General features: G+C 50.3%; 1 protein-coding gene across 2 annotated transcripts in view; it reads right to left on the reverse strand.

Annotated features, from left to right (window-relative positions):
• The window catches only part of ELK3 (ETS transcription factor ELK3), a 68467-nt gene that overhangs the window by 15176 nt on the left and 27121 nt on the right, over positions 1–26170 (reverse strand). Inside the window, exons 2-4 of one of the 2 annotated variants that reach the window (XR_006819511.1) lie at positions 25701–25909; positions 4752–5095; positions 4316–4447 (exon numbers count right to left, since the gene is read on the reverse strand). Coding sequence is in view for 1 of the 2 variants with exons in the window: in XM_046010838.1 (XP_045866794.1) it covers positions 4316–5095; positions 25701–25907 (987 nt within the window). In the remaining variant the exon portion in view is untranslated. Of the gene's footprint in view, positions 1–4315; positions 5096–25700; positions 25910–26170 lie in introns of both variants that reach the window. The other variant, XM_046010838.1, reaches the window with a different exon arrangement.

A 26170-nucleotide genomic window follows, 5' to 3' on the forward strand; every position in this document is an offset into this window, starting at 1 on the left:
TCCTTGCTTTTCTACCAACAGTCCAATATGACCTCTGGCTGAGCTCCAACTACATCACTTCTCGGTACACAGCTGGCTTTTGTATTTTCTACCTTCGGTTCCTCGTAGTCCATGCTTGATGGGAGTCTGGATGATCATCACGTCTGTCTATATTTGTAATCTTGGATCCTTAAGAAATCAAGAGTAATCTCAGCTGCACTGTATAGATCCCAGCAAATGCATCACAAGTATTTTCGATGGGAATGGAGATTATGGTTTTGGGTGAGTGGCAGAACAACGAACATTTTTTCATGTACACCATAGATGACATTGCAAATCTGAATTTGGGCCTATGCAGGGTAGGTGGTTTAATATGATCCTCGAAGGGAAAATTAACCACATGACCCTGTTCACACCAAGACTCTCTTAATCCTACCCTTCCTTCTGCCATATTTCTATCCAAAAATAACTGGTAATTATTCTCAGGGTAAGATAAAATACAAACACACAGTTGTTGAGATAAACTATATCCCTGGGAACTTCATTTTCGGGGTATCAAGTTATTAGAGCACACCTTTCATTTCTTCTAAAGCCAACTGTTAAGAAAAGTTGACAGGATAGTCCCGCTGGTAACGAAATGTTTACATGCAAACAGTGTCACGTTGCACACAGCACACCCCACAGAGGAAAGTAATTTCTGCAGTCGAAAATGCTAAGGTAGGAGGGAAACCAGTGAACTGTGAGAATGAGACATCACTGCTGCCTGTAGGAGAAAAGCCCCAAGTCTCCTTCAGGAGAGGAAACCCCCAGAATTAACCTGGAAGTAAAGGGAAGGCTTTCACTCCTGCCCCCTGGGGGGACTGCAGGGAAATGGGCTCACTCTTTAGGATGAGACGGCTGCTAGAGGTGACCTTGCCTCAGACTGTCCCCTGAGGATGAACCGTGGCTCAAGGCTTAGTTTTTTTGTTGTTGTTGTTGTTTTTTTTTTTTTAAAGATTGTATTTATTTGACAGAGAGATCACAAGTAGGCAGAGAGGCAGGCGGGGGGGGGTGGTGGGAGATGGGGTTGGGGGGAGAAGCAGGCTCCCTGCTGAGCAGAGAGCCGGATGCGAGGCTCAATCCCAGGACCCTGAGATCATGACCTGAGCTGAAGGCAGAAACCTAACCTACTGAGCCACCCAGGTGCCCTCAAGGCTTAGTTTCTGAGCCACTCAAAGCAGCTCCTGGGGGAGTGAATCTCTGAGAATCCAAATCCTACATTGATTTCTAGGCCCACCTTAAAGAGCTGACGGATTGTCAAGCCCAGACAGGTGTGACTGTCCTGTCCGATCTCAGAGAAACCACTTGGGTGAATGAATATCCCACCCGTTCCTGCCCTTTCTCTGCTCTTTCCCTCCCTGTGGCCACCCTTGGCTGCACTGGGTTCAGAGCTGACCCTGCTAGGAGGTGAGGGAATTCAAGTCCTGAGATTACACCATCTCCCAAAGCCAACTCTTAACTCCTCTGACTCCACTTAGCCCTACCTTGTAGCCACCCCAGCCCCTCGGCTTGATCCAAAGGCACTCTCAGCCAGAGACCTTACATCTACTCTCCTATCATGGCACCAGACCCCTGCCCTTGCCCTCTCTCTCCTCAGGAAGCCCTGGTCCCCTTTCTTAGACTCCCTGGCACCAGCTCACAAGCAAGGTCCTACCCTTGCAGCTTGGCTGAGGACCATTCACTCTCATCTGCCCAAGGCACAAGTCCTCTCTTAAAGCATCTGGCTTTCCAATGCTTTCCCCTCTCCTGTTTTAGGCTGTTCTAGTAGGTCCTGTCTCCCAGTTCTGAACTGAGCATCCCCTTGTTCACATCCGCATTCTATCCCTGCCTCACGTCAAGGTACGCTCCTCCCCTCGGTCCAGCCATACCTTCCTCAGTCTCACTGGGCAGAGCCACCCTAAATTCACGGTGTCCAGATCCAAAAACCCCGGGCCAGCCTGAGCAGCTTTCCTGAGACAACAGGACTGGCCATCTGTTCAGAGATGGTGATGCAGGCTCACAGAGAAAGCAGATACGGAAATCTGAATTGGCCTCGGTCTGGCTTGAGATCTTTCTAAACCTTACAGCTGTGAACACAAAGGAGGCCAGGGGAGGAGATCCTCAGATCGTGGGAACCGCCCCCCCCCCCACGCCCACTTCTCAAGTTACTTCTCTGAGCTACTTCAGGAACAGCTGTTTCTGAGCCACTCATTCAGCAGCCCCTAGTCCCTGGACGTTTTTGTTTATCAGAAAATGCCTGATCGATAGCACAGATGCTCATTCTGACCTGAGCCCTCCCCTCCGTGGTGGCAGCTCAGTAGTGCTAGCTCACAAGCTGGGGCAGACACAAAATCCTTGGGACACAATCAGTTTCGGAGAAGCCACGGAGAGGAGAGTGGCCAAGAACTGCTCTCGGCTGTTTGGCAGACTCCACGGATGGTTACGCTCAGGGACAACTGGAGGTTTTCCCAGCGGGCACGCCAAGAACATTTTATTTAAGAGCATGGATTCTGGAGCGGGATAACCAGGTTCAAACTTGCTCTTCCACCTGCTGGCTGTGTGACCTCGGATGAGTTACCTTACCTCTGTGCCTCATTTACCTCAGCCGGAAAAATGGGACAGAAGAATATCTACTTCATGGGCCAGCCACGAAGGAGGACTGGAGTGGTACGTGCGGAGTGTCTGGAACCGCGACCGGCAAACGTGAACCCCTGTGACACTGCTGCCCCTCTGACGGCGGCGACACGCGCAGGGGCAGGCGAGGGAGCTCCCACCGGACTCATGGTCCCAGGAGGATACCTGCCAGCTATACCTCCCTCAGACCATGGCCGTTATCCCATCCAGTCCTCCCAATAATCCATTTCACAGATGTGGAAACAGCTCGGAGAGCAAGTGCCCACCGTCTCAGGGCTCCCCAGCCGTGTAGCCAGGAACCAAATCCGGTCTGTGACACCAAAGCCAATGTGCTTCACCTCCGCCACCAAAGTGTGTCCAGTTTTCCAGAGGAAGCAGAAACAGACTTTACCAACCCCAGCTCTGCCTTTGCCCTGCGAACGCCAGCCGGACAAGAAAGAGCATGTGCGTAGGATATTTAAAGGAAAAGGCTGCCTTCTCAGAGGAGTTAATGATGGGTTTTCTCAGAATAGCACTGCTTTTGCTGAAGATTCTTCCTCACTGCTCGGTGTGGCCCTGACATTGGGGACAATGCAGATCCACCCAGACGAACACAACGGCAGCATCATTTAGTATCTATCTTCTCAGTAACAGAAAGCAAATGGCAACTTATCAGGTGCCCCCCCCCCCACTCCGAGAGGACCCCATCATAGAAATTTCATGACGCTCAGGGGTGCCTGGAAGCTCAGTCGGCTAAGTGTCCGACTCTTGACTTCGGCTCAGATCATGATCTCAGGGTTGTGAGATCGAGCCCCACGTCGGGCTCTGCACTAGGCGTGGAGCCTGGTTAAGATTCTCTCTGGGGCGCCTGGGTGGCTCAGTGGGTTAGGGCCTCTGCCTTCGGCTCAGGTCATGATCCCAGGGTCCTGGGATCAAGCCCCGCATCGGGCTCTCTGCTCAGTGGGGAGCCTGCTTCCCCCGCTCTCTCTCTGCCTGCCTCTCTGCCTACTTGTCATCTCTGTCTTTCAAATAAATAAATGAAATCTTTAAAAAAAAAAAAAAAAAGATTCTCTCTCTCTGCTCCTCCACCCTCCTTTCTCTCCCTTTAAAAAAAAAAACAAAAAAACAGGGGCGCCTGGGTGGCTCAGTGGGTTAAAGCCTCTGCCTTCGGCTCAGGTCATGATCCCAGGGTCCTGGGATCAAGCCCCGCATGGGGCTCTCTGCTTAGCAGGGAGCATGCTTCCCCCTCTCTCTCTGCCTGCCTCTCTGCCTACTTGTGATCTCTGTCAAAAAAAAATCTAAAAACAAACAAACAAACAAAAACAAACAAAAAACAAAAAAAGATCTCATAAAGCCCAAATGCCTTCTGAAATATCACTCGGTCTGCTCGACTTTCCCTAGGAAGATACTATTTGGATCTGCTTTGAAGGCCCGGGTGATGTTCCATAATATGATCACCTTCAGCCACTGAAAGCAAGAATCCAGGGAAGGATCCCACCGTAACCAATATCCCAAACCTCTTCTCTTGTGGACACCTTGGTCTCGGGATGGAGAAGTAACTGCCCTTTACACTCACACCGTGACTTTGGTCTATGGGCCCTAAGATGATCTTTTAAAGGGCCGAAGGAAGCTGCTTTGGTTGCTTTCTTCCTTTCCACTCTGCCACCGAGTCTGATGCAGCCCCAGCACGGGGACGGGCTCTTACCTGTGCGGTGAAGAAGGCTGGGGTGAGGGATCCCGAGGGGAGAGCTGGGCTGTTGAGGGCGATGGAGCCGATGTCGGTGCCGGAGAGCACCAGCGGGGGTGCGGAGATTTCCAAGCCTTTGGGTTTTTTGGCCTTTGGGGGAAGAGATGGAGACCTGGTCTTGGAGCCCGATGACAGGTTCAAGGGCTCTAGGGAATCGGAGTCATGGCAGGCGGCCTCCAGGAAGAGGCTTCTGTGTTCAGAAGGGAGGGGCGAGCTGGGGGACAGGGACGGGGACCGAGACGAGGAGGGTGAAGCGGACGAAATGCTGGCGGCATTTGGCAACATTAAAGAGGAGACCTTGGCTGAGGCCGACGAGGCCAGGAAGGCCTCGGACGTGGAGGGCAGGGGCACCACAGGCCTGCTGGCGTGCTTGTCGCTTTTATTGGTCACAAACCTGATGACAGTCCTGACTTCTTCCACGGGAGGGCTGTCTTCCGGCTGCTCCTCCAGCTTCTCTGTCTTGATGGCCTTGAAGGATTCTGGTGGGTTCTGCAGGGAATTAATGGTGAAGGACGAGTACAGGCCTGAGTGGATGTATTCGTTGCGGCTGGCGCTTTTGAGGGCTGACAAGCCGTGTCTGTGGGCTTCGCGGCCCTCGGCGGGGGCCTTGCACTCGCTGTCCTGCAGCAAAAGGCTCTCCCGGCTGATCTCCACTGCATGAGGGTCCATTTTCAGTATCTCCGGGAAAGACACAAACTTGTACACAAACTTCTGCCCAATCACCTTTTTGATGATGTTCTGTGAACACAAGAAGGGACAGTGAAAAGATCAGTGCACCGGAGAAACGGAGGAAGACGTGCATTGGAGGGGGGAGTTTGGCCAGCAGCAGCACAAAACATGCCTCCTGACGGACACATCTTGGCTACGGTGCTGCGGAAAGCGGACTGGGGCTGGGGGCAGCAGAATTCGATCTGCTTTCCAGATCTGTGGTTACGAACGGTGTGAGCTTTGGCACAGCGATGGCCATTTTTAGTTTCCTCATCTGTGAAGTAAGGGTTATTCTACCTAATAACGCCCTAGCCGTCCCCATTTGCTAAGGACTTACTATGTGGCCAGCAATGTCCATGCACCATCTCATAAGCATCTGTACGGAAATCCTAAACAGAAGGTATTACCCAAGAACTAAATGATTGGACTCCCATTTTAAAACTTAAGAAGATAAGCTTACAGCGCTTAAATAACCCACATGAGCCACATGGTAGGTAAGTGGTCCAAGCAGAGTTTCCTTCGCCATAACGCAGTATTGTCTTACCTACCTCTGGAACTTGTGAGAATTCAATGAAATAATAATAGGAAAGCCTTCTGTAAGCTGGAACACATTATAGAAATGTAAGTTATTATCACCAGGCACCACAATGTTTTCTTAAGTCATGTAGCCATTTTTTTTTTTCTTTTCAATTTTCTGCCAAGAAAGCCACTGGAGGAAAAACAAATTGTCTACTTTGATATTTACATCACTCCTACAGTATTTGAAGTCGCTAGTATCTACTTCTGGCTCTTCAGTTTATGGCTCCAAGTCCTCAAACATTAGGATGTAAATGAAAACCAATAATCACGCCAGAAATGTTCACACCCCTTTGGGAGAACAGACTTCATCGGAAAGGCTCTCTACTGTTCTTGCGATTTATTACATGGGAACATCAGCAAATATCTATCAAAGGTTTGTGGGGTGCAAGGTGTTCCAGGGACACCAAGATGGTCTCCCTCGAGCACAAAGAGCTAGCAGCGCCATCCTGTGGGGAAAAGACCCAGAATGTTTCCTTGCAAACTGCTCCTCCTAAAACTTGAGTTTTAGGTATTGAGTGAGAGTGTTAAAAAAAAAAAAAATCATTTGGGGGAGAACTACTTTAGAAGCAGTAACTCCTATTAAGCACCTACTATATACCGGATTTGTGCACAAGCTCTCTGATCTGTTCTTATACCTCATCCTTCTGGAAGGTAGAAGGTGTCATCTTGTGACACAAGCTCAGAAATGGGGAGTAATCCGTCCAAAAACCACCACGATCTTCTCATTCTGGAGCCTGGGCTTTTTCACATTTCCACAAAAATTTCAGTGGGGAGAGTCAAGGAACCCCTTAGTAGAGGTGAAATTTTCAAAATGGTGGTGGCGTGGACAGGTAACATTGTATTACTTTTAAGGTGATCACAAGTCATGATCACCACACAGAGTGTAATCTTTTTTTTCCTTGTGATGAGTACTTTTAGGAGCTCCTCTCTCAGCAACTTTCAAATATACCATAGAGACAAAATTTAATTAAATTCGATTGTTCCTTTTGTGATCATCATTTGGTATATAAACATAAGTATATTATGTTTTTGCCTTCCCTCTTGTTACATTAAAGCATGCTGTTTTGCAGTTTTCTTTCTTAAACAGATCATCAAGTCCCAGGAATGAATTTATCCAGCCATCCGGAGGGGAGGGCATATTTACTATGCCACTGGGATTTCTGAGCAGGAATCCCTCAGGGCAGGCAGCAAAGGGAGGGACACACAATGTCCCCATTCAGCACCGGAAATCCCAGTAACGCAAATCTTGGCGAACCTCCGCTCAGCACCAGCCCACAGGAGGCTCCTATCCCCTGAGCACGTTAGATTCTTAGATTTGAGGCCTAACAGTTCCAGTGCCTGGCAGCCTGGTGCTGGGAACTGCAAATTTAACCACCTGAATGCCATTTACCCCATCTGACCTCAACTGCACACTCAACACTAGCAAAGATGAACACCATTTACACACCTTCCAAGATGAACACCATTTACACACCTTCCAAGAAATTCGGGAAACTTAGAAGCTCCACCCGGGCCTCGCTGGCGGCGTCTCGGTGGGCTCCCCACCAGGCATGGGTACACAACATGCCTAGGTGAAGTCCACTCCCAGTAGGATAGGGTTAAATAAGGGTGTCACTGGCGCCACCTGACCCAGACTGGGTTCTCGGTAAGAAGAATGGACACTGGCCTGGAGTGTTCTGCTGCTACGATTCTAAGATATTTCTGGTTTTCATTAATATTTTTCTCCCTAGGTGAAAACTTTATGTTGTCCTCAGCCAGTTTCAACATCCATCTAAACTGACTGAGTCATTAACGCCCAAATAATTACACACAAAAAACGAGAAACTGTATGTTTCTTCAGGCACGTTCATGTTAAAAAAAAAAATTTTTTTTAACCTTTAATTTTAACCTTTAATTTTATTATGGGTATTCAGAACATAACATCTGAGCGGGGATTATATGCGTAAGCAAACCAAGGAGTCATTTGGGGCTGTGATTAAAAATAACAAAAAGGCCTCTCCTCCTGAAAATGGTTGGGAACTGAAAGGTAGTCACAAAGAGCAGGGCTTTGATGTATTAAAAAGAACAAAGAAGGAGCATCTGTGGGGGGTGGGGCTCAGTCGGTTGACCTGCCGGTTCTTGATTTCAGCTCATGAAATCAAGGTCAGGATCTTAGGGTCCTGGGACTGAGCCCTGCACTGGGCTCTGTGCTCAGTACAGAGTCTTCTTCTCCCTCTCCCTCTGCTCCTCCCCACCCCCCACCCCATCTTTCTCTCTCTCTCTCTCCAATAAATACATAAAATCTTTAAAGAAAAAAAAAACATAAGGAACACTTCACATGACTATCAACTGACAAATGGGTAAACAAAATGTATATTCAGACTACAGAATATTATCCAGCCATAAAAAGGAAATTAGTACGGACACATGCACCATGAATGCGTTACGTGAAAGAAAGGCCACGTATGTGATGATTCCATTGCTATCAAACATCTAGAATAGACAAACCTAAAGAGACAAAAGAGTCATTTCCTCAGATTTGGGAGTGACATGGAAGAACTGAGGGGTCACACTAAAAAGTATGGGTTTGGGAGGGACAGTGAAAATTTCCTAAGGTTTACTGTGGTTTTGGATGCACAACTCTGTAGATATACTCAAAGCCACTGAACTGTATGCTTTCAATGGGTCCACTGGATGGTATGCGAATCATACATCACGGAAGCGGTTTCTTTCTTTTTTTTTTTTAAGAACATGAAGAATCTTTTCTCCCCCAGCTTTACTGAGATGTAACTGACGTACAACATTGTGAAGTTTAAGATGTACAATATGGGGCGCCCGGGTGGCTCAGTGGGTTAAGCCGCTGCCTTCAGCTCAGGTCATGATCTCAGGGTCCTGGGATCGAGTCCCACATCGGGCTCTCTGCTCAGCATGGAGCCTGCTTCCCTCTCTCTCTTTCTGCCTGCCTCTCTGTCTACTTGTGATCTCTCTCTCTCTCTGTCAAATAAATAAATAAAAAATAAAATCTTAAAAAAAAAAAAAGATGTACAATATGAAGATCTGAGGCATGTATATCATTGCAAAATGCTTACCACAATTAGGTTAGTTAACACATCCACACTCACATAACTGCAATTTTGTTGTGGTGGTGATAGCATTTAACTCTCCTCTCTTGGCAACTTATAAGTAGGTAATACAGTATTGTTAACTGCAGTCACCATCCATCTCCAGAACTTACTCATTTTGTGGCTGGAAGTCTGTACCTTTGACCAACAACTACTCATTTCCCCACCCCTCAGCCACCCTTGACCACCACCAGTAACCACTCTACTCTCTGTTTCTAGGAGTTCTGCTTTTTTAGATTCCACGCATAAGCGAGATAATTCAGTATTTGTCTTTCTCTTATTCCATTTAGCCTAATGCTCTCAAGGTCCATCCAAACATTTACATGTTTAAATGGAAGATGGTGGGAATCTTCTATGGCTGGATGGTGATGGTGATAACCCTACTCTGAAGATAAAAAAGGAGCCTCCACAAAGGACACTGAATTTAGCCATCGCAAGAGGGGCCCCGTGGCAGCTGCTGCCTCTGGGGTGGCGGGAGCTACCAGGACGCCACCAGAGCTTTTGAAGAAAAGGTTACAGTGGCGGGGATGGAGCTGACCCAGGAGGAAGAAAACTTTGGAAAGAACCAGCGTGGGCCTTGCCGGTCTATTCCAGCAGGAAAGATGGAGTAGATCTGGCTACCGGACAATCTGGGCATTAAGGGGTGTGGAGGGTGCTGGAAGGAGGTCAGGCCACTGTAGTCCCACTGTTTGAGAGCCCAACCCTGCACAGGGGAAATCTGCTCACAGGAGGGGAGCCAGGAAGGAAAGCCCCCCACCAGGCTGTCCACAGCCTGAGACCTAGGTAGTAGGTAGACTCAGAGGAGGCATACACCTGGCAGCCAAAATGACAGCCCCTTACCTTCCACGGGCAGACCCTGGGAGCATGGGGTGGCATGCACGTTTGAAGATCTCTCTGCGGTCTCTGAAGAGTTTGCCCAACAAGAAAAAGTAAAACCTGTTTAATCTTATCTGACTTTGACAGTGCTTTCAATAAGCAAATGTTAAATGTGTTGAGACTTGACTTGTGTACCAATGTAATTTTTCAAGTTAAAAGTGTCCCCAAAGGCCACATCCTATATCTGATTTTTCCCAGTAAATGAGGCAAAGCAATTATAAGACCTTCCACAAACATCTAGCCATCTAAAATGGAGAGGTGAGGGGCACCTGGTGGCTCAGTGGGTTAAAGCCTCTGCCTTCAGCTCAGGTCAGGATCCCGGGGTCCTGGAATCGAGCCCTGCATCGGGCTCTCTGCTTGGCGGGGAGCCTGCTTCCTCCTCTCTCTCTCTGCCTGCCTCTCTGCCTACTTGTGATCTGTCAAATAAGCAAATAAAATCTTTAAAAAAGAAAATGGAGAGGTGAATCCTTCCGCCTATACAAACAAGCTGGCTGTTAGAGGGAGGTCAGGGTATGCTGCTCTCGGGATTTCAGAGGGTCTTCAAATGGAAATCTCAAGGTTTTCAGTGTGAAAAACCTGAGATCAGATGCTTATGTAAGGAAAGTGCTAGTCACCCAGTAAACCCCCCCAAAAAAACGAATAAAGCAGGCCAAATTTTGCCTTTCTGACATTTCCTTGGGAATCTACAAGAACCTCCCTTTGCCCCTCCCCCAATCCCAAGAACATTTAAGAGTACGTTAAGCAACTACAGAATACTAAATAAAAAGGTCAAAACAAAACAAAACAAAAAAAGAGAAAGAGAAGAGAAGAAATGAAATGAAAAGGGGGGGAAAAAAAGTGTGCCCACGAGGAGCCTGCTGAGAAAACTCACAGCATAGAGGACTAACAGATAGTAGTTGCTGCTGAGTACCTATTACCTGTCAGGCCAGTTACAAAGAACTTGGCCACCGTTAACTCATTTAATCCTCTGAGAGACTGGAGCTATTAGGATCCCCATCTTAGAGATGGGCAAACTGAGGCTCAGAGAGTATAAATTACCTATGTTCATAAGCTAGTACACAGGCAGTCTGATTCCAGAGCCCTTGGCCACAATGGAAGGGGATACAAGACTCGGGCTGAGACCGCCCAGGACACAAGAGTGCTTGGGGACAGGCTCTTATTATGAAAAGTGATATGAGTATTTACAGAAAGTCAGTTTCCTGACCCCTTCCTCCCAGAGCCACAAGTATGTGTTGCCTACAGTTGCCTGGTAACGTGACAAATGCTGTCTGTGTCCAACTGAGCAGGGCGACTTCGCCAGCATGGTTTTAGACCAACAGTTGCACACATCTACTTCCCTTTACACATGTGGGACCAGCCTCCCTGTTGATCATTTCCCATTCAGTGTGTTTCCACAACCAGGCTGGATTCCTGACCCCACATTCCGTGTCACAGGCAGGTCACAGGCAGCAAGGATGACCAACTTCAGGAGGGGAAACACAACGTCCACTCCACACACCCTCCGTGGAAGTTCCAGGTGAAGCAGAAGCTGCTCCCACCACGGCCACGTCCGGTTGGTGTCTTGAGATGGCAGGAGCTTCAAAGGCAAGCAACCTGTTGGGGGCAGGACCATGGTGGCCATCTTGGCAGAGCAACCCTTCCTGATTCACCAGCCATCTCTGGCAACGGAGGGACCGGTGAGAGTCTCCCTTAGTTATTTCCTGCTAACTGGATGGAAAACATAGAGAACAAGTCAGTTTTCTATTTCCCTCCCTTCCCTGTTGCCCTGACAGGTTCCAGGCGTACTGGTAAAAATAGAGGTGCCTGTGTGTTTAAAGATGTAAACAGACACTCAACTCTGCCTTCTCCTCGCATTGAAGAGAAAGAAGGGACATGTGTAAATAATGCTATACGGTGGATAAATTAGAAAAGGGGTCTACTGTATTGTGATCGTGAAAAAAAATTATATGTAGTGCGAGGTAATGAACAGATGCTTGAGGAATTCAATTTACCTTAATTTTGATGTTATGAAGGATAATATTAAATTAACTACATGTTTGTTGAGTGAATGACTCTCACTGTAAAGAGAATTGACCCAGGCAGGAAACCGGAGGCTTTACCCCATGAGAGAGACAATTTTCTGTGGCTGATCCCCAGGCTGGTTCAAGCTCCACGTGAATGTGTCCCATGTGGATAAGTGTATGTGCTTTCTTGTTGGCATTTTCAGACTGAAAACTCCCAGACACATGGTAAGGGCCATAAGCAAAACCTTACAACCCCACACCTCCTGTGAGAACTGAATAAACTTGGATTGCACATATCCACATCCATGACAAATACAAGCAGTCTGTGTCGGCTCTGCCCTGGCACCCCGAATTTGATCTAAGGTCATGCACTGGACTTGCCAGTGCTCAGACTTCTCACTACAGCTGTCGCTCCTCCCCGGGCTACTCGTGGCCCAGGAGGAGCCAGACTAGTTATGGGATCCCCATCAGCATGGCTACCATGCCCTTGCCTCCCCACCATGGGAGGGCTTCCAGGAACCACAGGATGCCTGCCCTCTGATTCTGCAACTCTCCTATCTTGTTCTCAAAATGAAGAGATGTCGGCGGCTCCTGAACACAGCAGGAAAGGTGGTGTAGGACATTCTTCGCAACAGCCCGATCTCTTCCTAATCTCACAGCAGCAGGGGCTGCAGAGGAGAGAGTCCTAGATCCTTCCGTAAATACCCATTTGGCTCTGTCACAAAGGCTGCCAGTGGGATTATAAGGAGTGGTTCTCGAGAGGAACTGCCTCTTACCAGCCATGTGCCTCAGTTTCCCCATCTATAAAATGGGAACAGATCTACCATCTGCCTCATGGGATTGAAGGAGATAATCCATATAAAGCTTACAGCAGAACACCTGCTACAGCCACACGGGATAACCCCCAATACATAGCTGCTCTCAGTATTTTTGTTACAGCCACACGGGATAACCCCCAATACATAGCAGCTCTCAGTATTTTTGTCCTCCCGTGCAAGCAAAAACAAAACATAAAATCCACTCCCTATCCACTCCAGTGGCAAACAAATAGTAAAAATTAAACCTCCTAGAAGGCTGTGCCTATCCCCCTCACTCTGTCCACAGTCCTGGGTACCACGCTGCGGCATATGGCAGACAGAATTACATCCGGTTTATGTATCTCAACCAACGGGGCAAACATGATGTTTTATTTAGTTGGGTTCAGACAAAAAATAGACACAAGGCTTACCGTATACCATGCCTAGCGTGGCCAGCCCTTGACATGCACTGTGAAGGAAACTTCACACACTCCAGTTAATTCAGGGGTCGGGGGCGGTGGGAAGAGGGCCAGCCCTGGGGACAGCAGATGTGAAATGCAAGGGTCCCACTCCAAAGGCCATGGCAGCTTTAGCAGAAAGGCAGCGCGTCCAGCCCGGCAAGCGGTAAGGAGACTAAGCAGACACCCCTCTGAGCTCCGCTGCTCTCTGCTGCTTAGAGCAGGAAACATATTGCATAGGCAGGAGGGAGCAGCCCAGCTCTGCAGGGTCTACAGTGGCTGCACCTCAGAGGGAGGGCCATGTGGGCTGCTGGCAGGATCTCGGGGCAGGGGAAGAGAGATGGATTGATTCTGAGGATGTTCATCTCACCGCAGTAGAGATCCTACGTGAAAGGAACCTGTGGCTAGAAAGGGCCCGGGAAAGAAGCAAACACCGATGAGCGCTGACCACAGACCAAATTCGCACAGCCTCCTGGCAAGATGGGTGCTGGGATCCCATTTTAAAGATGAAGTCAAGGCTGTTGATGGGAAGGGAGGTGAGACCCAATTTCCTATCCCACAACGGTGGGTTAGATTAACAGGAGGGCTTAGAGTGGAAAACCACGGAGCTGTTTTAGAGGACAAAACAGTGTTAACATTCCCCCCATGTCTTTCAATGCACATTAGCTGAAAAAAGCAGCAGTCATAGATGTTTCCGTTATCTTAATGAAACAACTATATATACAGAATACAAGAAGAAAAAATAACCTCAAAAGATGTAAAAGTGTAGTATTTCTTTTTTGCTACTCTGCTTTTTCACATTGAATAGCATGCATTCAATATGTATTAATTGTCAAAATAAGCTCCCGCCCACCCCCCAAGAAAGCAGCAGGCTCAGAAAAGCTTACTAGCCCAAGACCCTGCAGCTTGTCGCTGGTGGAGCTGAAGCTTAAACCAGTTCTAAGGGGTGCCAAGACGGGAGCCTTTTTTATCCCACGGCCGCACCCTCTCCCAGAAAGCAGCTGCCGTTGGCTCAGAGGCTGTTGTTCAAGTCAGTATTCCAGAATAATCGTGGGGTAACCGCAGCGTGCCTGGGAAACCAACTTTGTACCAGGGAAGCAAGGTGGGTGCTCGGGAATGGTCATTTCCAGCTTCTCGTGAGGAAGACCCGCTTTCCCTAAAGTCTGTTCCTCTGCTGGAAACAGAAGCGCTTCTCCACTCCCAGCGAGGCACGGTGCCATGCTGCTGGAGACCCTGTGTGAGGCCCCCGGGACCCGGCGGTTCCACTTCAGCAGACAGGACATCAAAAGCCCACCCTGAAGTGGGTGACATTCAGGAGACAAGACTGATGGGAAAGAGGCAGCTGGCCTCCACATCCACAGCCTGACTGTAGCAGTGCTCGGAGGGGAGCGCGGACAGCATGGGGAGCACCGGCCAGCCTCTCTGAGCCTTGATGAGCCAGACGCTAAATAGAACCAGCACGGGGTGAACCGATCTGGGTCCGAGTCCCAGTTTGTCTACTTCCTCTGACCTTGGGAAAGGTACTGAACTTCTAGAAGCCTCCGTTTGCTCATCTCTAAGAGCAGAACAATACTGCACAGCATGTTTTTTTCTAAAAAATATGTCAGTGCCCCACTCATACAGGTCCTCCAAACATGACCTCTCACCTAGTACAACTCCACTTAGCAAGCAATGATCTAACTGTATAGCAACCCCACGATACCACACTGTCCTTTCACTGTAGTCGGCCTTCAAATAATCTAAGTTCCTTTTTTTAAAAAGATTTTATTTTTAAGGGTGCCGGGGTGCCTCAGTCATTTAAGCATCTGCCTTTGGCTTGGGTCATGATCCCAGGGTCCTGAGATCAAGCCCCACATCAGGCTCCCTGCTGAGCCTGATGTCCTATTGTCCTATTGTCCCTCTCCCACTCCCCCTGCTTGTGTTCCCTCTCTCGCTGTGTCTCTCTTTGGCAAATAAATAAATAAATAAATAATCTTGGGGGGGAAAAATAACAGATTCTATTTTTAAGTAATCTCTACACCCAATGTGGGGGCTTGAACTTACAACCCTGAGATCGAGAGTTGCATGTTCCACAAGCCGAGCCAGCCAAGCACCCCTCAAATTGCCTAAATTCCTTACATGGGTACCTCATTGTATAGTTCCCTGAAGGCTTATGCCTTCTGGCAGGCAATCCCTACAACACTTTGATACCCATTTTACAGATGAGGGGCCCAGGGCATCCAGCTTAGTTCACCAACGAGTAAGTAGCAGAGACGAGTCTCGAGGCCACCAGTTCCCAGCCAACACCCTGGCTTCAGCTCCTCATTTTGGGTTCCCGTCCAGACCACTGGCTGACTCACCCTTTCCGGACACAAAACCTGACTGTCCTCTCTCCAAAGTTAGAACAAGTCCTCACTGTAGGAGTCATGCTCCAAGCTCCTCCTCTATAACAAGCAAGCATTCTTTCGGCAGCGTTTCAGACACTTTCATACGGAAGGCTCCTTGCTAAGCTCTGAGGAACAGAAGAGGAAGTGAATCAGGGTCCCTCCTGGAAGCATCTGACTGTTGGGGCCATACTGAGCTCTGCCACGGACCTGTTGCGGGCAGGCTTGCCTTACATCTGCCGCCCTGAGGAGCAGCCCTGAGAGGATTCCAACCCAGCAACCCGAGCTGCCTCTCCCTGGGCCCGTCTTTCCCGTCAGTGTTGAGTTGTTCGGTACCCACCTCTCCGCCCCCACAAATTCATTCCCACGCAGAAGCTCAGAATGTGACTTTATTTAGAAACGGCATCTTTGCCCATGTCACCAGAGAAGGATGTTGGGACAGAATCATCAGGGAGTTAGGGTCAACACTGAAGTCAACACCTAGTGCCCTTACGACAAGAGGAAAGGCTCCGGGAGACACCCAGGGAGGAAGGCACAGAAGGAGGAGAGGGATAGACACAGAGACTAAGCCTTGAGCCACAGCCGAGGGACCGTGAGGACTGCCAGGGCCACCGGAAGCTGGCAAAGGCCAGGAAGCATTCTCCCCGAGAGCCCTTGAAGGGCGCATGCACTGCCTAGTGGACACCTTGATTTTGGACTTCAGGCCTCCAGAACTTTGAGAGAATACATTTCTGTTGTTTTGAGCCACCAAGTTTGTGATCCTTTGTTACGGCAGCCCTAGGAAACATATTGTCCCCCCAAGACTCTGTCCAGCAGGGCAGGGGGCACGGCCTTTCCCGAGGGTGTGGCCTGCCCGTGGGCAGCTGCACTACCATACGCACCGAGACAGTTGGAGCCTGAGCTGTCCTCCATCTGAAGCTTAAGCCTGGAGCGCGCACACCGGCTCATATGCACACACACACACACACACATCCACAGCCCACTTTCAACTTCTAAGAATAACGTGCCACCAGTAAAGAGGTCCAACTTGGTCTTAGAATTGGCTGACTCGTGGGGGAGGTTCCATTGTGGTTTGGGTTGAGATTTCTTTCTTCCCTGGCACTGCTAGACAGCAGCGTGAACCGTCTCTCCAAATTCGGCCAGCCTGACATGGGAGGGCTGCTCAGCCCTGCTGCCCAAGCCCCGTGCTCGTCGAAGGCCTGCAAACAAGAGAAGCCTGGCAGAATGCCCAACCTTGGACTGGACATGAGGAGCATTTTTCTGCCCTCTCTGGGCTCGTGGCTGCTTCTCCTGGACTGAGACTGCTGTCTCCCTGCTGGCTCACTTTCAGCACTCAAGGGTATTTTTATTAAAGTCCTCTGGAGTGTTAACACAACAAAATGTAAAACTGGTCCCCCAGCATGTGTTTGGCTGGGCAAGGAGCTGCCAACAATGACTCCGAGCAGCCACCTCCAGCGGGAGGGGCTGGGAGCCGCAGGTGGTCTGGGGAGCATGTTCTCACCCTGGCTTGGCCACCGACACTCCTGAACATCCACCTGCCCACTCGGGTCCTCACTTGCTAAAGGACAGGCAGGCAGGCAGGTTTCTCAGCCCCTGTGCGGTGCCAACACCCCAAGATGACAGACTTCTTTCTGTGCTACAGGGAAGCCTGCTTGCTTGTTTCACACTCTTCCTGCATTCATTTGGCACCACTGCATGCCAGATGCTGCACAGAACTGGACTTGGTAAGGAAAACCAGCACACGATTGGCAAGACAGGCACAAGGATGGTGGAAGAGAGTGAAGGCAATGCCAAGTGCAGACATCAGGTGAAGGAGAAGCAGGGAGGGTGTGGGGAGGAGCTGGAGTGGACCAGGCAGAAAAGGCCAAGGGAGAGCCCGGGGAAGGAAGAAGTCTGAGTAGAGGCCGAGAGAGGGTGGCAGGCCGGGGTGGTGCAGGAGAGGTAGTCTGTTAGGGGCCAGATGGTGAGGGGGTCTGGAGTCTTTCCAGGAGGCTGCAGGATGCTGGGCAGGCACACGGGCAAAAAGGGGGGCCGTGCTTGGATCTGGCTTTCTTTAGGAAGTGTCATTTGGACATCTAGGAAGTGGGTGGGGGGAGGGTCCTGGGGCAGCCAAGCCTCCTGCTTTCAGCTGGCTCAGAACGCTGCCAGCCATTTCCCCATTGTCATTTTGAACAAACTTGGGTTGGTCTCCTCTCTCTGCCTGCCCTTGGGTGATAATCGGCAATATTAGGAATGGAGGACTCAAGTTTGGGCCCAAGGCTCTATAGCTGTGTGATCTTCTGGCTTCCTGATGCTGAGCATGGACCTTGGACTCCAGCGTCGTGGACAGACAGCTCTGCCGCCTACCAGCGGATTCATCTTGGATCCGTCACTTAACCTCTCTGAAACTCAGCATCCTACCTCTAAAATGGGCCCATTACCAACTGTGACGACAGGCATTTCACATGTTAGAAGAGGAGTCCATAAATGTAAAAATATCTAGCACAGTGCTGGCTTAACACAAATCCTCCGTACAAGTGCGCTTCCTCTCCGTATGTCACAAACCGGGGGCAGGAGCTGAGGTAAACTGTTGTCAGGGCACAGGCAGGAGGTGTGGGGTGGGGGGGCCCAGAGGAGCAGCTGGGCCGGTGGGTGGGTGGTAGGCGGTATGATGTGAATGTTAGGGGTTCTGTCAGTTTGTCTACACAACCACTGAATTCTCCTGCAGCTAGAAGCTGTCCAGAAGCAGCAACACTCATGCCGGCAGACCAGTGTGGGCTTGGGCAACAGCCTGACGTCAGTGGATTTGGCTAGGCGGCTGGAGCATTGGCAGCCGAACACCAAGCCCAGCAGCCCGACCAGCACAGTGTTGAAGGTACTCCCAAGACTCCGGGTGTTTCTTAGCAACTGCCCTATTTGGGGGAACACGGAGTGCCACCACGAAGCTAGCTTGGAAGCATGTGCAAAACAGCTCCCCCAACCACCACACAGTGCCCCCCGCTCCCCCGCCGCCAACCGCCTGCACCCCCTCAGGTCAGCCGCTCGTTCCCAGAGCAGTGTGACCGACTAGAAAACCTTCCCGAGGCCATCAGCTACCCAACCCCCCTCCCTCACTGGGCAGCTTCCAGGACCAAAAGCTTCCAGAAAGGCCCTGGTTATCCCCTCAGCCCCCAAGCGAAAGTGTAGTTGCCATCTGTTGTACTTCAAACTATCTAAGCAGCTGACATGATAGGAAGGGGACAAAAAAGACACCTAACAAAAACACCAGACCCCTAACACTCAGAGCCAGAGCCGGGCACAGGGGGCAGCTTTGATGTACAAAACACTCCTGAACAGAGCCCAGGAGAGATGGGTCTTCTGTGGAATTTCACCACCAACGGCGGCCTTCCAGAAAGCTCCAGGATGCAAACGCTTGCTGGACTTTTGTTCTTTCTCCACTCTGACAGACAGTAGTACATCATTTTATCTTCATAAAATTTATTTTGGGGAATTAGAGAACACTGCCAGGGCCAGGCTTCTTGGCACAGGCAGGCGATCTCAGATATGTATTATTAACACGAACATTTTCCTGTCGTGATTGCACACCCAATTTAAAATAAATTATCCAATTAAGTTGAGAAGGTGACGCGTTCTACTTCCAGGAAAATGCTGCCAGAGACTCTGTCTTGACTGTTCTCCCCTGAACCTCTTCCAATTAAGCAGAGACCGTTCGGGACACTGTGAGGATAAGCTGGGATGTTGCTGTGGAGACCGGAGGGTTTTTCATCATATCGCCGTTGCAATCTCCTGATGAGAAGGGAGCTGGCAGAGCTCTCAGCCTCCCCCTGGGAGGAATGCGCACCGCCAACAACAACAAGGACAAAAGCTCCGTTGGACGGAAAAAGGACGAGGGATTGCATCAGCTTCCAGGTCTCCTGCAGCTAGCTCGAAGCTTCCTCCGGGAAGTCAGCTGCCCGGCGTGCAAGCCCCCCGTGCAGCCAGCCGGGCAAGCCAGCCCCAGCCGCACCGGCAGGCAGATCCTGGGAGGGGCACGCATGCCCTGACCTGAAAGGGGCCACAGGGCCAGCTCGGGGCCAACTCAGTCAGCCCCAAGAAGTCGGTATGTACCAACCTGGCCAAAAAGATCAGGGTTTGGGGGGACAGGGGGTGAAGCAGGACACCATCAACGCCAAGAAGAGCATGGGGAGATAAAGAGGTTTCTTTCTAAAATGCAAATCTGCCCACACCCTCTTCCGCTTCCAGCCGTCGCCATGAAGTTCCAACTGTTCCACATAACGCGCTGCACACTCCGTGCCTCACTCTTCCCACCCCAGGTCCCCCTTGTTCCCTGGAGAACCCTGGGACTCCCCTGGGAAGCCAAAAGTCAAACTCCCGGCCTCATGCGCATGTTGTTCCCTTCGTCAGTGCATCCCTCCCCAACACGGTCCAGCCTGATAAACCCAATCTCATTGCTCCGGGCCTGGGCAGGTGTCCTGACCTCCCAGGTCCTTCCCTCTGCCTTTACTTCCCGCCGCTGCCCTGGAAGATGCTGGCGTCATGGCCAGGCTAGCACTCTGCTGTAACTGCCCGTGCAGGTCTGTCTCCCCAGCCGAGGGCAGTGGCTGTTTTTAAAGGTAGGGCTGAGCCTGGGAAGAAAAAAAGCACAGGTGAAAGAAAGAATATCTTCTCGAGAGGGATGGAGAACTAAAAACCTCCCAGAAGCTACCGAAGAGAGGGGGATCCCAGCAGCACGTCATGCCCCTCAAGCTTGGGCCCATGGGTGTGGGCAGCTGGTGGGGCCACTCACAGGCACGCTCTGGGCTTTGACCTCTCTCTCCTCTCCACTCCACCGTGAGAGGTTTAAGAACCAGGTCTGAGTTGTTAACGAGTAAAAGAGTCATTAATCTCGTTCACAAAGCCAATCTCTGAAAGAGATTGCAGAGGTTGTAGGAGGACCTCTAGAAGACTCCATGTCACCCTAAGAGAGAGAAAAAAATCAAACCACCCCCCGCCCCCTCCCCCAATTCCAATCATCAGAACTACAACGGACAAAGCCACATCCCAGGACACAGAGTGAGATTGTGGGAAAAAGTGGGATGGGGAGGGTGGTCTTGAACTGAGCAGGCAAGAACTAGCTGTTTTTTGGGCTCATGGGCTTGGACGCAGCCTCCTCCCTCCACCTGCACATTTCTAAGCTGACCGGGCGCCTTTGGTCCACGCCCGAGGAATACAACAGGCTTTGTCCTAACTTGGGCATCACTCCTTCCTTGGAATTCTACCTGGGTTTGCCCAGCAGCCTCTTCAAAAGCTGTAAGTGGGAGCAGCAGGTCCTTGTCAGTGCTTAGCTGCAAACCCCTGACCCCCCAGCCTTCCCTAATAGCGTGTGTGTCAGGCAATCCCCAGAGATGCAGACAGAGGAAGGAACACCAGAGGTCTCCCATCACGGCCACGGCTAAGCCAGGATGGGCTCCAAGTCCCCTATTAGAGTCGTTCTCTCCTCCAGCGCAGAAAGGGAGTCCTTCATCTTTGCGTCCACCCTGGGGACCCAGCTCAGGGCTGGGCATGTGACAGGCCCTCCATGACACACCTATCATAGACTCTAGCTTCACGCCTGTTGTTGAGTCTAGCTGCTGTCCCGTCACACAGTTTTCCTTCAGAATGTGTGGCATTGATCATAATTTTGAAAATCTGAATGAAAGTCCAGCAGCGTCTGAAATATATGTGAAATATATATATGAAACATATGACAAACAAAGTACGTCCCCCAAACAGAGATGCTGAATCCTACCACACCCTCATACCTGTGAACGGGATCTTTAGGAATAGGGTTCTGCAGACCTAACTGAGCTAAGAGGAGGTCATGAGAGTTGTCCTAATCCAGTAGGACTGGTGTCCTTAGAAGAGGGAAATTCGGAGAGAAACACAGGAATAACATCACGTGACAAGCCAGGCAGAAACCGGAGTGATGCGGGTGCTGGCCGAGGGACACAAGGACCCACGGCCCCCACCAGGGGCTAGGAAGAGGCAAGGAAGGACCCACCCAGAGTCTCAGAGGGAGCATGGCCCTGCTGACACTGATCTTGGATTTCTGGCCTCCACGTCTGTGAGACAAGACATTTCTGTTGTTCTAAGCCACACGCTTTGTGGTTACAACCGTCCAGGACACTAATCCAGTTTTGTGCGATATTAACAGGCAACTGTCAAGCAGTGCAGGGAGTTTCATCAGCCCAGATAACAGGGGGGACGAGTGCTGGGGGTGTGTACTTAGCAGGTGCCTGACACTGTGCTGAGGACCTTGCACACCAGCTCACACTGAATCCTCACAACACCCGCTGAGGGAAGGTGCTGCTGCGAAGTTCCCTTACCCATGGGGAAATGGACACTCAGAGGCCGAGTGTCCACTCCAGCCCAGACAGCGCTGAATGCAAAGCTCCTTCTGGCTGCTCCAACTGCAGGTGCTCAGAGAAGGGTGCTCCTCAGAGGCACAAGGAAGCATCATTGAAATAGTAAAGCATCTTAGTTACTGAATTTCAGAAGGGCCTCCATATACAAAGATAGGCAGTTGGGTAAAGAAACTGTGGTCATCCATCTCCAGTCACCGAGGATCTGACCTCATCCGACCTCTAGGTGTGCTCACGCAGGAAGGTGGTACACAGGTCCAAACTTTCTTCTTTGCAGTTGTCTGAATTTTTCAAATTAGTGATGATGATCATTTCTCTGGCTAACACTTGGTAGCACCTACTGTATTTTGAGCACGATTCTCAGAACCGACTGTGTGTGAACTCCAGTGACCCACACCTCCCCCTCCTTGGGACAGGCTCTACTATCAGACCCATTTTAGGAAGGAAGCTGAAACCAAGAGGGATCAGGCAAAGCACTCACACTCGCAGAGCTGGCTTTACACCCAGCAGTCTAGCCCAGAGTCCATGCTGTGAACCACCTCGCTATAGTGATGGATGGTGGGGGGCCGCAGAGGGGATGGGGAGGGGGGAAGATTCTTGAGGAATGACAATTCAAGTGTCTTAGCCCCAAACAGATACAATTAGCCCATATATCATTCACTCTGATGCCTTCTACAAAGTACTGCACATTTTCCACTTTTTTTCCCTCTGTCCATGTCTAATATTCTGGAATGAGCTAAAAATATAACCTACAACAACAATAAAAAATAATGACATTCTCATGCTTGCAGGAAAGCTTCCCTATCAGGACACACCAAGGGAGCGGCAGTTTGAGCCAACAGAGAAGAGATGCAAACTAGCAAAGGACAGAAAAGCCAACGGGAGAGAAAAATGCAGCCAAAAGAGTGGGGAGTCACCAACCTTAGGCCACCCGTAGAGCAGACTCTGGATGGATGGACAGGACTAGAGAATGGAGGAGGGGACTGGGGAGGATGCTGAAAGGCAGAGAGGGTCACACTGAGAGCGGGGAACCATGAGGAATGCCTGCAGAGCACGATGGGACACAAGGAGGAGCACGTGGCCAGGAGCTTCCCATTCACAGACCCTCCTCCATTCCGCCTCTTGGGTTAGAAACCAAGCTGAGACTGCCATTTTTGTGGGGTCAAAACGGTCAGATGATGGCAATTTCTTATGGTTCAATAGTCACAGAGTAACACTGGCAAGGCTGAGAAAAGTGTTGAGCATGGGGGCACCTGGGTGGTTCAGTCAGTCGGTCGAGCATCTGACCCACGATTTCAGCCAAGGTCATGCTCTCAGGCTCGTGGGACAGAGCCCCTCATCAGGCTCCGTGCTCAGAAGGGAGTCTGCTGGAGATTCTCTCTCTCCCTCTGCCCCTTCCCCTGCTCGCATGCAGGCTCTCTCTCTCTAAAATAATAAAATCTTTTTAAAAAGTGTTCATCATGAAATGTAAAATCTACTATAATTTTTGTAACCTTTGCATCTCTCCCCTTTCCCTCTCCCTCCCTCGCCCTCCTCTCCTCTCCTTCATTCTCTGCCCCCTCTTCTTTCCTCCCTTTGTATTTTAAGCCGTATCAGGAATCTAATGATCACACTTACTCATCACTTCAGGGCATTTCATGAGAAAGATTCAAATGCTCGTGTGCACACATGTGTACTGTGTACATACCTATATACAGTGTGTACATGCATGTATCGCACACACGCATGTATATTACATAAACTTGCATGGAGACCGTATACATGTGGGCGTGTGCACATATGTGTATTAGCATGTGTACTGCATACGTGCACAGGTACATTGGGCTTGCACACATGTATTGGCTGCACATATGTGTTGTGCACCCACATGTATTGTGTGCATGTGCGTGCATATCGCATGCATGTACATTGTGTGCGTGCATGTGTGCATGGCACACCTGTGTGTAATGCACGCACGTGCGCAGTGTGTACATGCATGTAGCGCACACATATCCTGTGTCCATGTGTGTGTCTTGTGTACATGTGAGTGTACCGTGTACAAACCTGGGTACTGTGTACATGTGGAAGGAAGGACACAAAGTGTCCTCCCGTGGTGGCCACGCCTGTGTGACTCGCTGGACAAGAGCTGCTCCTGCCCTCACTGTTCACATGAGCTGGCTGCTCACAGGCCACGTGGCCAAACCTCAGGCTCAGCGCCGGTGGGAGAGGAAGGGACAAGAGGGCGAGGAGGTCACAGCGGCCACTCAGACCCCGGACCCAACTGGAGCAGGGCCGTGCGGTACTGTAGGGCTCAGTAAGAAATGAAAATCACTTCTGTGCTTCCTGATTGCCTCCTCACAGCTCGGGTGTTCAGGAGGCAAAGAAAATGAATGGCCCAGAAGGTAGGGTGTTTGCCTCGTGGCCAGGAATGCAGGCAGACAAGTCAGGTTCAAGTCCGAGGCTACTGCTTCCCAGAGAGGCTGCGGGTCCAGCAACCCCCGGGCTGCTGCATTTAAATGAGGCAGGGGGCGGGAAGTGCCCGCAGCTCCAGGCCTTAGACACAGAAGGTACCAAAGCGTGCAGGGAGACTGAAGGCCATGCAGGGAGACTGAAGGCCGTGAACCTGCTCTCCCCAGAAAGTCAGAAAGTCTGCCCAAGGGAGAGCAGGTGTTGTCTCCAAAGGAATGGCTCTACCGGCCTTTGGAGGAGTCCCTTGCAGCCCACGGTGTCCCTTCATGCTGAAGACCCAGCAGCCTTAGCCCTGGTGCCTGGGCCACAAGGAGAGTCTCAGGTACTGGGACAGGGCCCCTAATCTTTGATGTCTTGAATTAAAACAATGACATTTTTCTAGTCTCAGAGCCAGGCTTTTAGGCACCCTGCCAACAGGCAAGACGACTGTTTTCCTTCAGAGGGCTCCCCCCCCCATTCCCATTGTGTAACTTAGAACCTGGGGAAAAATGCAAAACAATAAACCATCTGCGAGTCTTTCAGACGGTGCAAGTTGCAAGAAATGCTTTTACTTCTTCGTAGGACTCTGCATTAAGCCAGGACTAATTAATTGCTACATTAAAGGAAAGCACCTTTAACATTTCAATGACATAATCATATGTAATTACGATCATATAAAGGAACGCTTTATAATTAATAATGTCTCCACTTCCTGCAATGTGTAATCCTTCTGTCTTGAATTCCAAAGAGGTTGGCAAAAGGCAGGCACTAAATATAGATCAGGAACTAATATTTAAATCAGCTTTTAATTCACCTTTCAATACGAACGGCAAATCCAGAACAAAAGCTTACCCTTATTAGGACTCTTAAGTCTTTGTGTCTGTGGGGCTAAATACACAGCCCCAACAGATCCTCGCAGAGAGGGCCAAAATTACAGGCCTGAAATGATTACCTCTGAAGAGCAATAATTTTGCCCTCGCAGCCACATTAACTGCTTTTCCAGAAATGCGTTAGAACTCACCCCAACTGTCCTTGCTTGGCAACTGGGCTGTGTCACCACTTAACACAGCGCTCTGTCTCCTCTCTGCGACTTAAAAAGGAAAATGGCTTTCCTATTAATTAGGGAAATTTCCCAGGAAGGCGCAAAGCCCGGGGTGGTCGCAAGCCTCATTCTAAGCACTGAACATGTTTCTCTTCCTAACAATCCCGAGATGGCACTAGTACGATCCCCTCGTATAAATGAGGCCACTGAGGCCCTGAGCTGCTAAATAACTTGCCCAAGCTACCACCGTCCCAGCAAAGACCCATCTGAGTGAACGGCAGACTGGTCAGGACACGCAAACTTTCTAGATCTAACATTCGTTCTTCACTCAAGCAACTGGCAACGAGGGAGGCCTGAGAATCTCCCAACGACTAATTTCTGCTGTGAGCAAATGTTTGCAGCAACCTCTAAGGGAAAATGCAGACGGAACAAAACTCGACCCATAGGAACATGCAAAGGGCTTCCAGGGGAAAAAAAAAATCCCTATGGCACAGCTCTCCCTTCCACCAGAAAAACCTGCATAAATTGCCTCCATTGATGTTTCTAATCTGCTTCATGGTCCACGACTCTCTGCTTTCACCAGGGAAAGGAGCAGGCGGTGCGCCACGCACCCGAGGCTCGAGCGTTTACCTTGTCATAATAGTATCGAAGGGCTCTGCTCAGCTTATCGTAGTTCATGTTCGTTTTGTTCTTCCGGAGGCCCCACAGTTTGGCCACTTCTTCTGCTTTGAGGAGCTTGAATTCACCATCGTTGGAGGTCCAGCAGATCAGATGCTCATGTTTCTGGTCCAGCAGCAACTGCAACAGGAACTGCCACAGCGTGATTGCACTCTCCATACCTGCGGGGAGAAGGCGGGCAGAGCTGTCAGCGCAGGTGCCCACCCGGACGGCGGCACGGGGGCCTCGGGCCAGACGCCTCGGCTCCTGCCCTCCCTCCCGCAGGGAACCCAACAAAACACGGCTTTTGCGTCGATCCCACAGGCCACTGGGACTCAGGAGCCTTCTGGAAGCATTTTTGTAAACAGCCCCGATTCAGAAATACCAGGAAGCCCTATGAACCCTGTAGTCATGACACGTGTCCCCTCCAGCCATGGGGTGGC

Source organism: Meles meles, chromosome 7 (genome assembly GCF_922984935.1).
Source record: "Meles meles chromosome 7, mMelMel3.1 paternal haplotype, whole genome shotgun sequence".
Taxonomy (NCBI): domain Eukaryota; kingdom Metazoa; phylum Chordata; class Mammalia; order Carnivora; family Mustelidae; genus Meles; species Meles meles.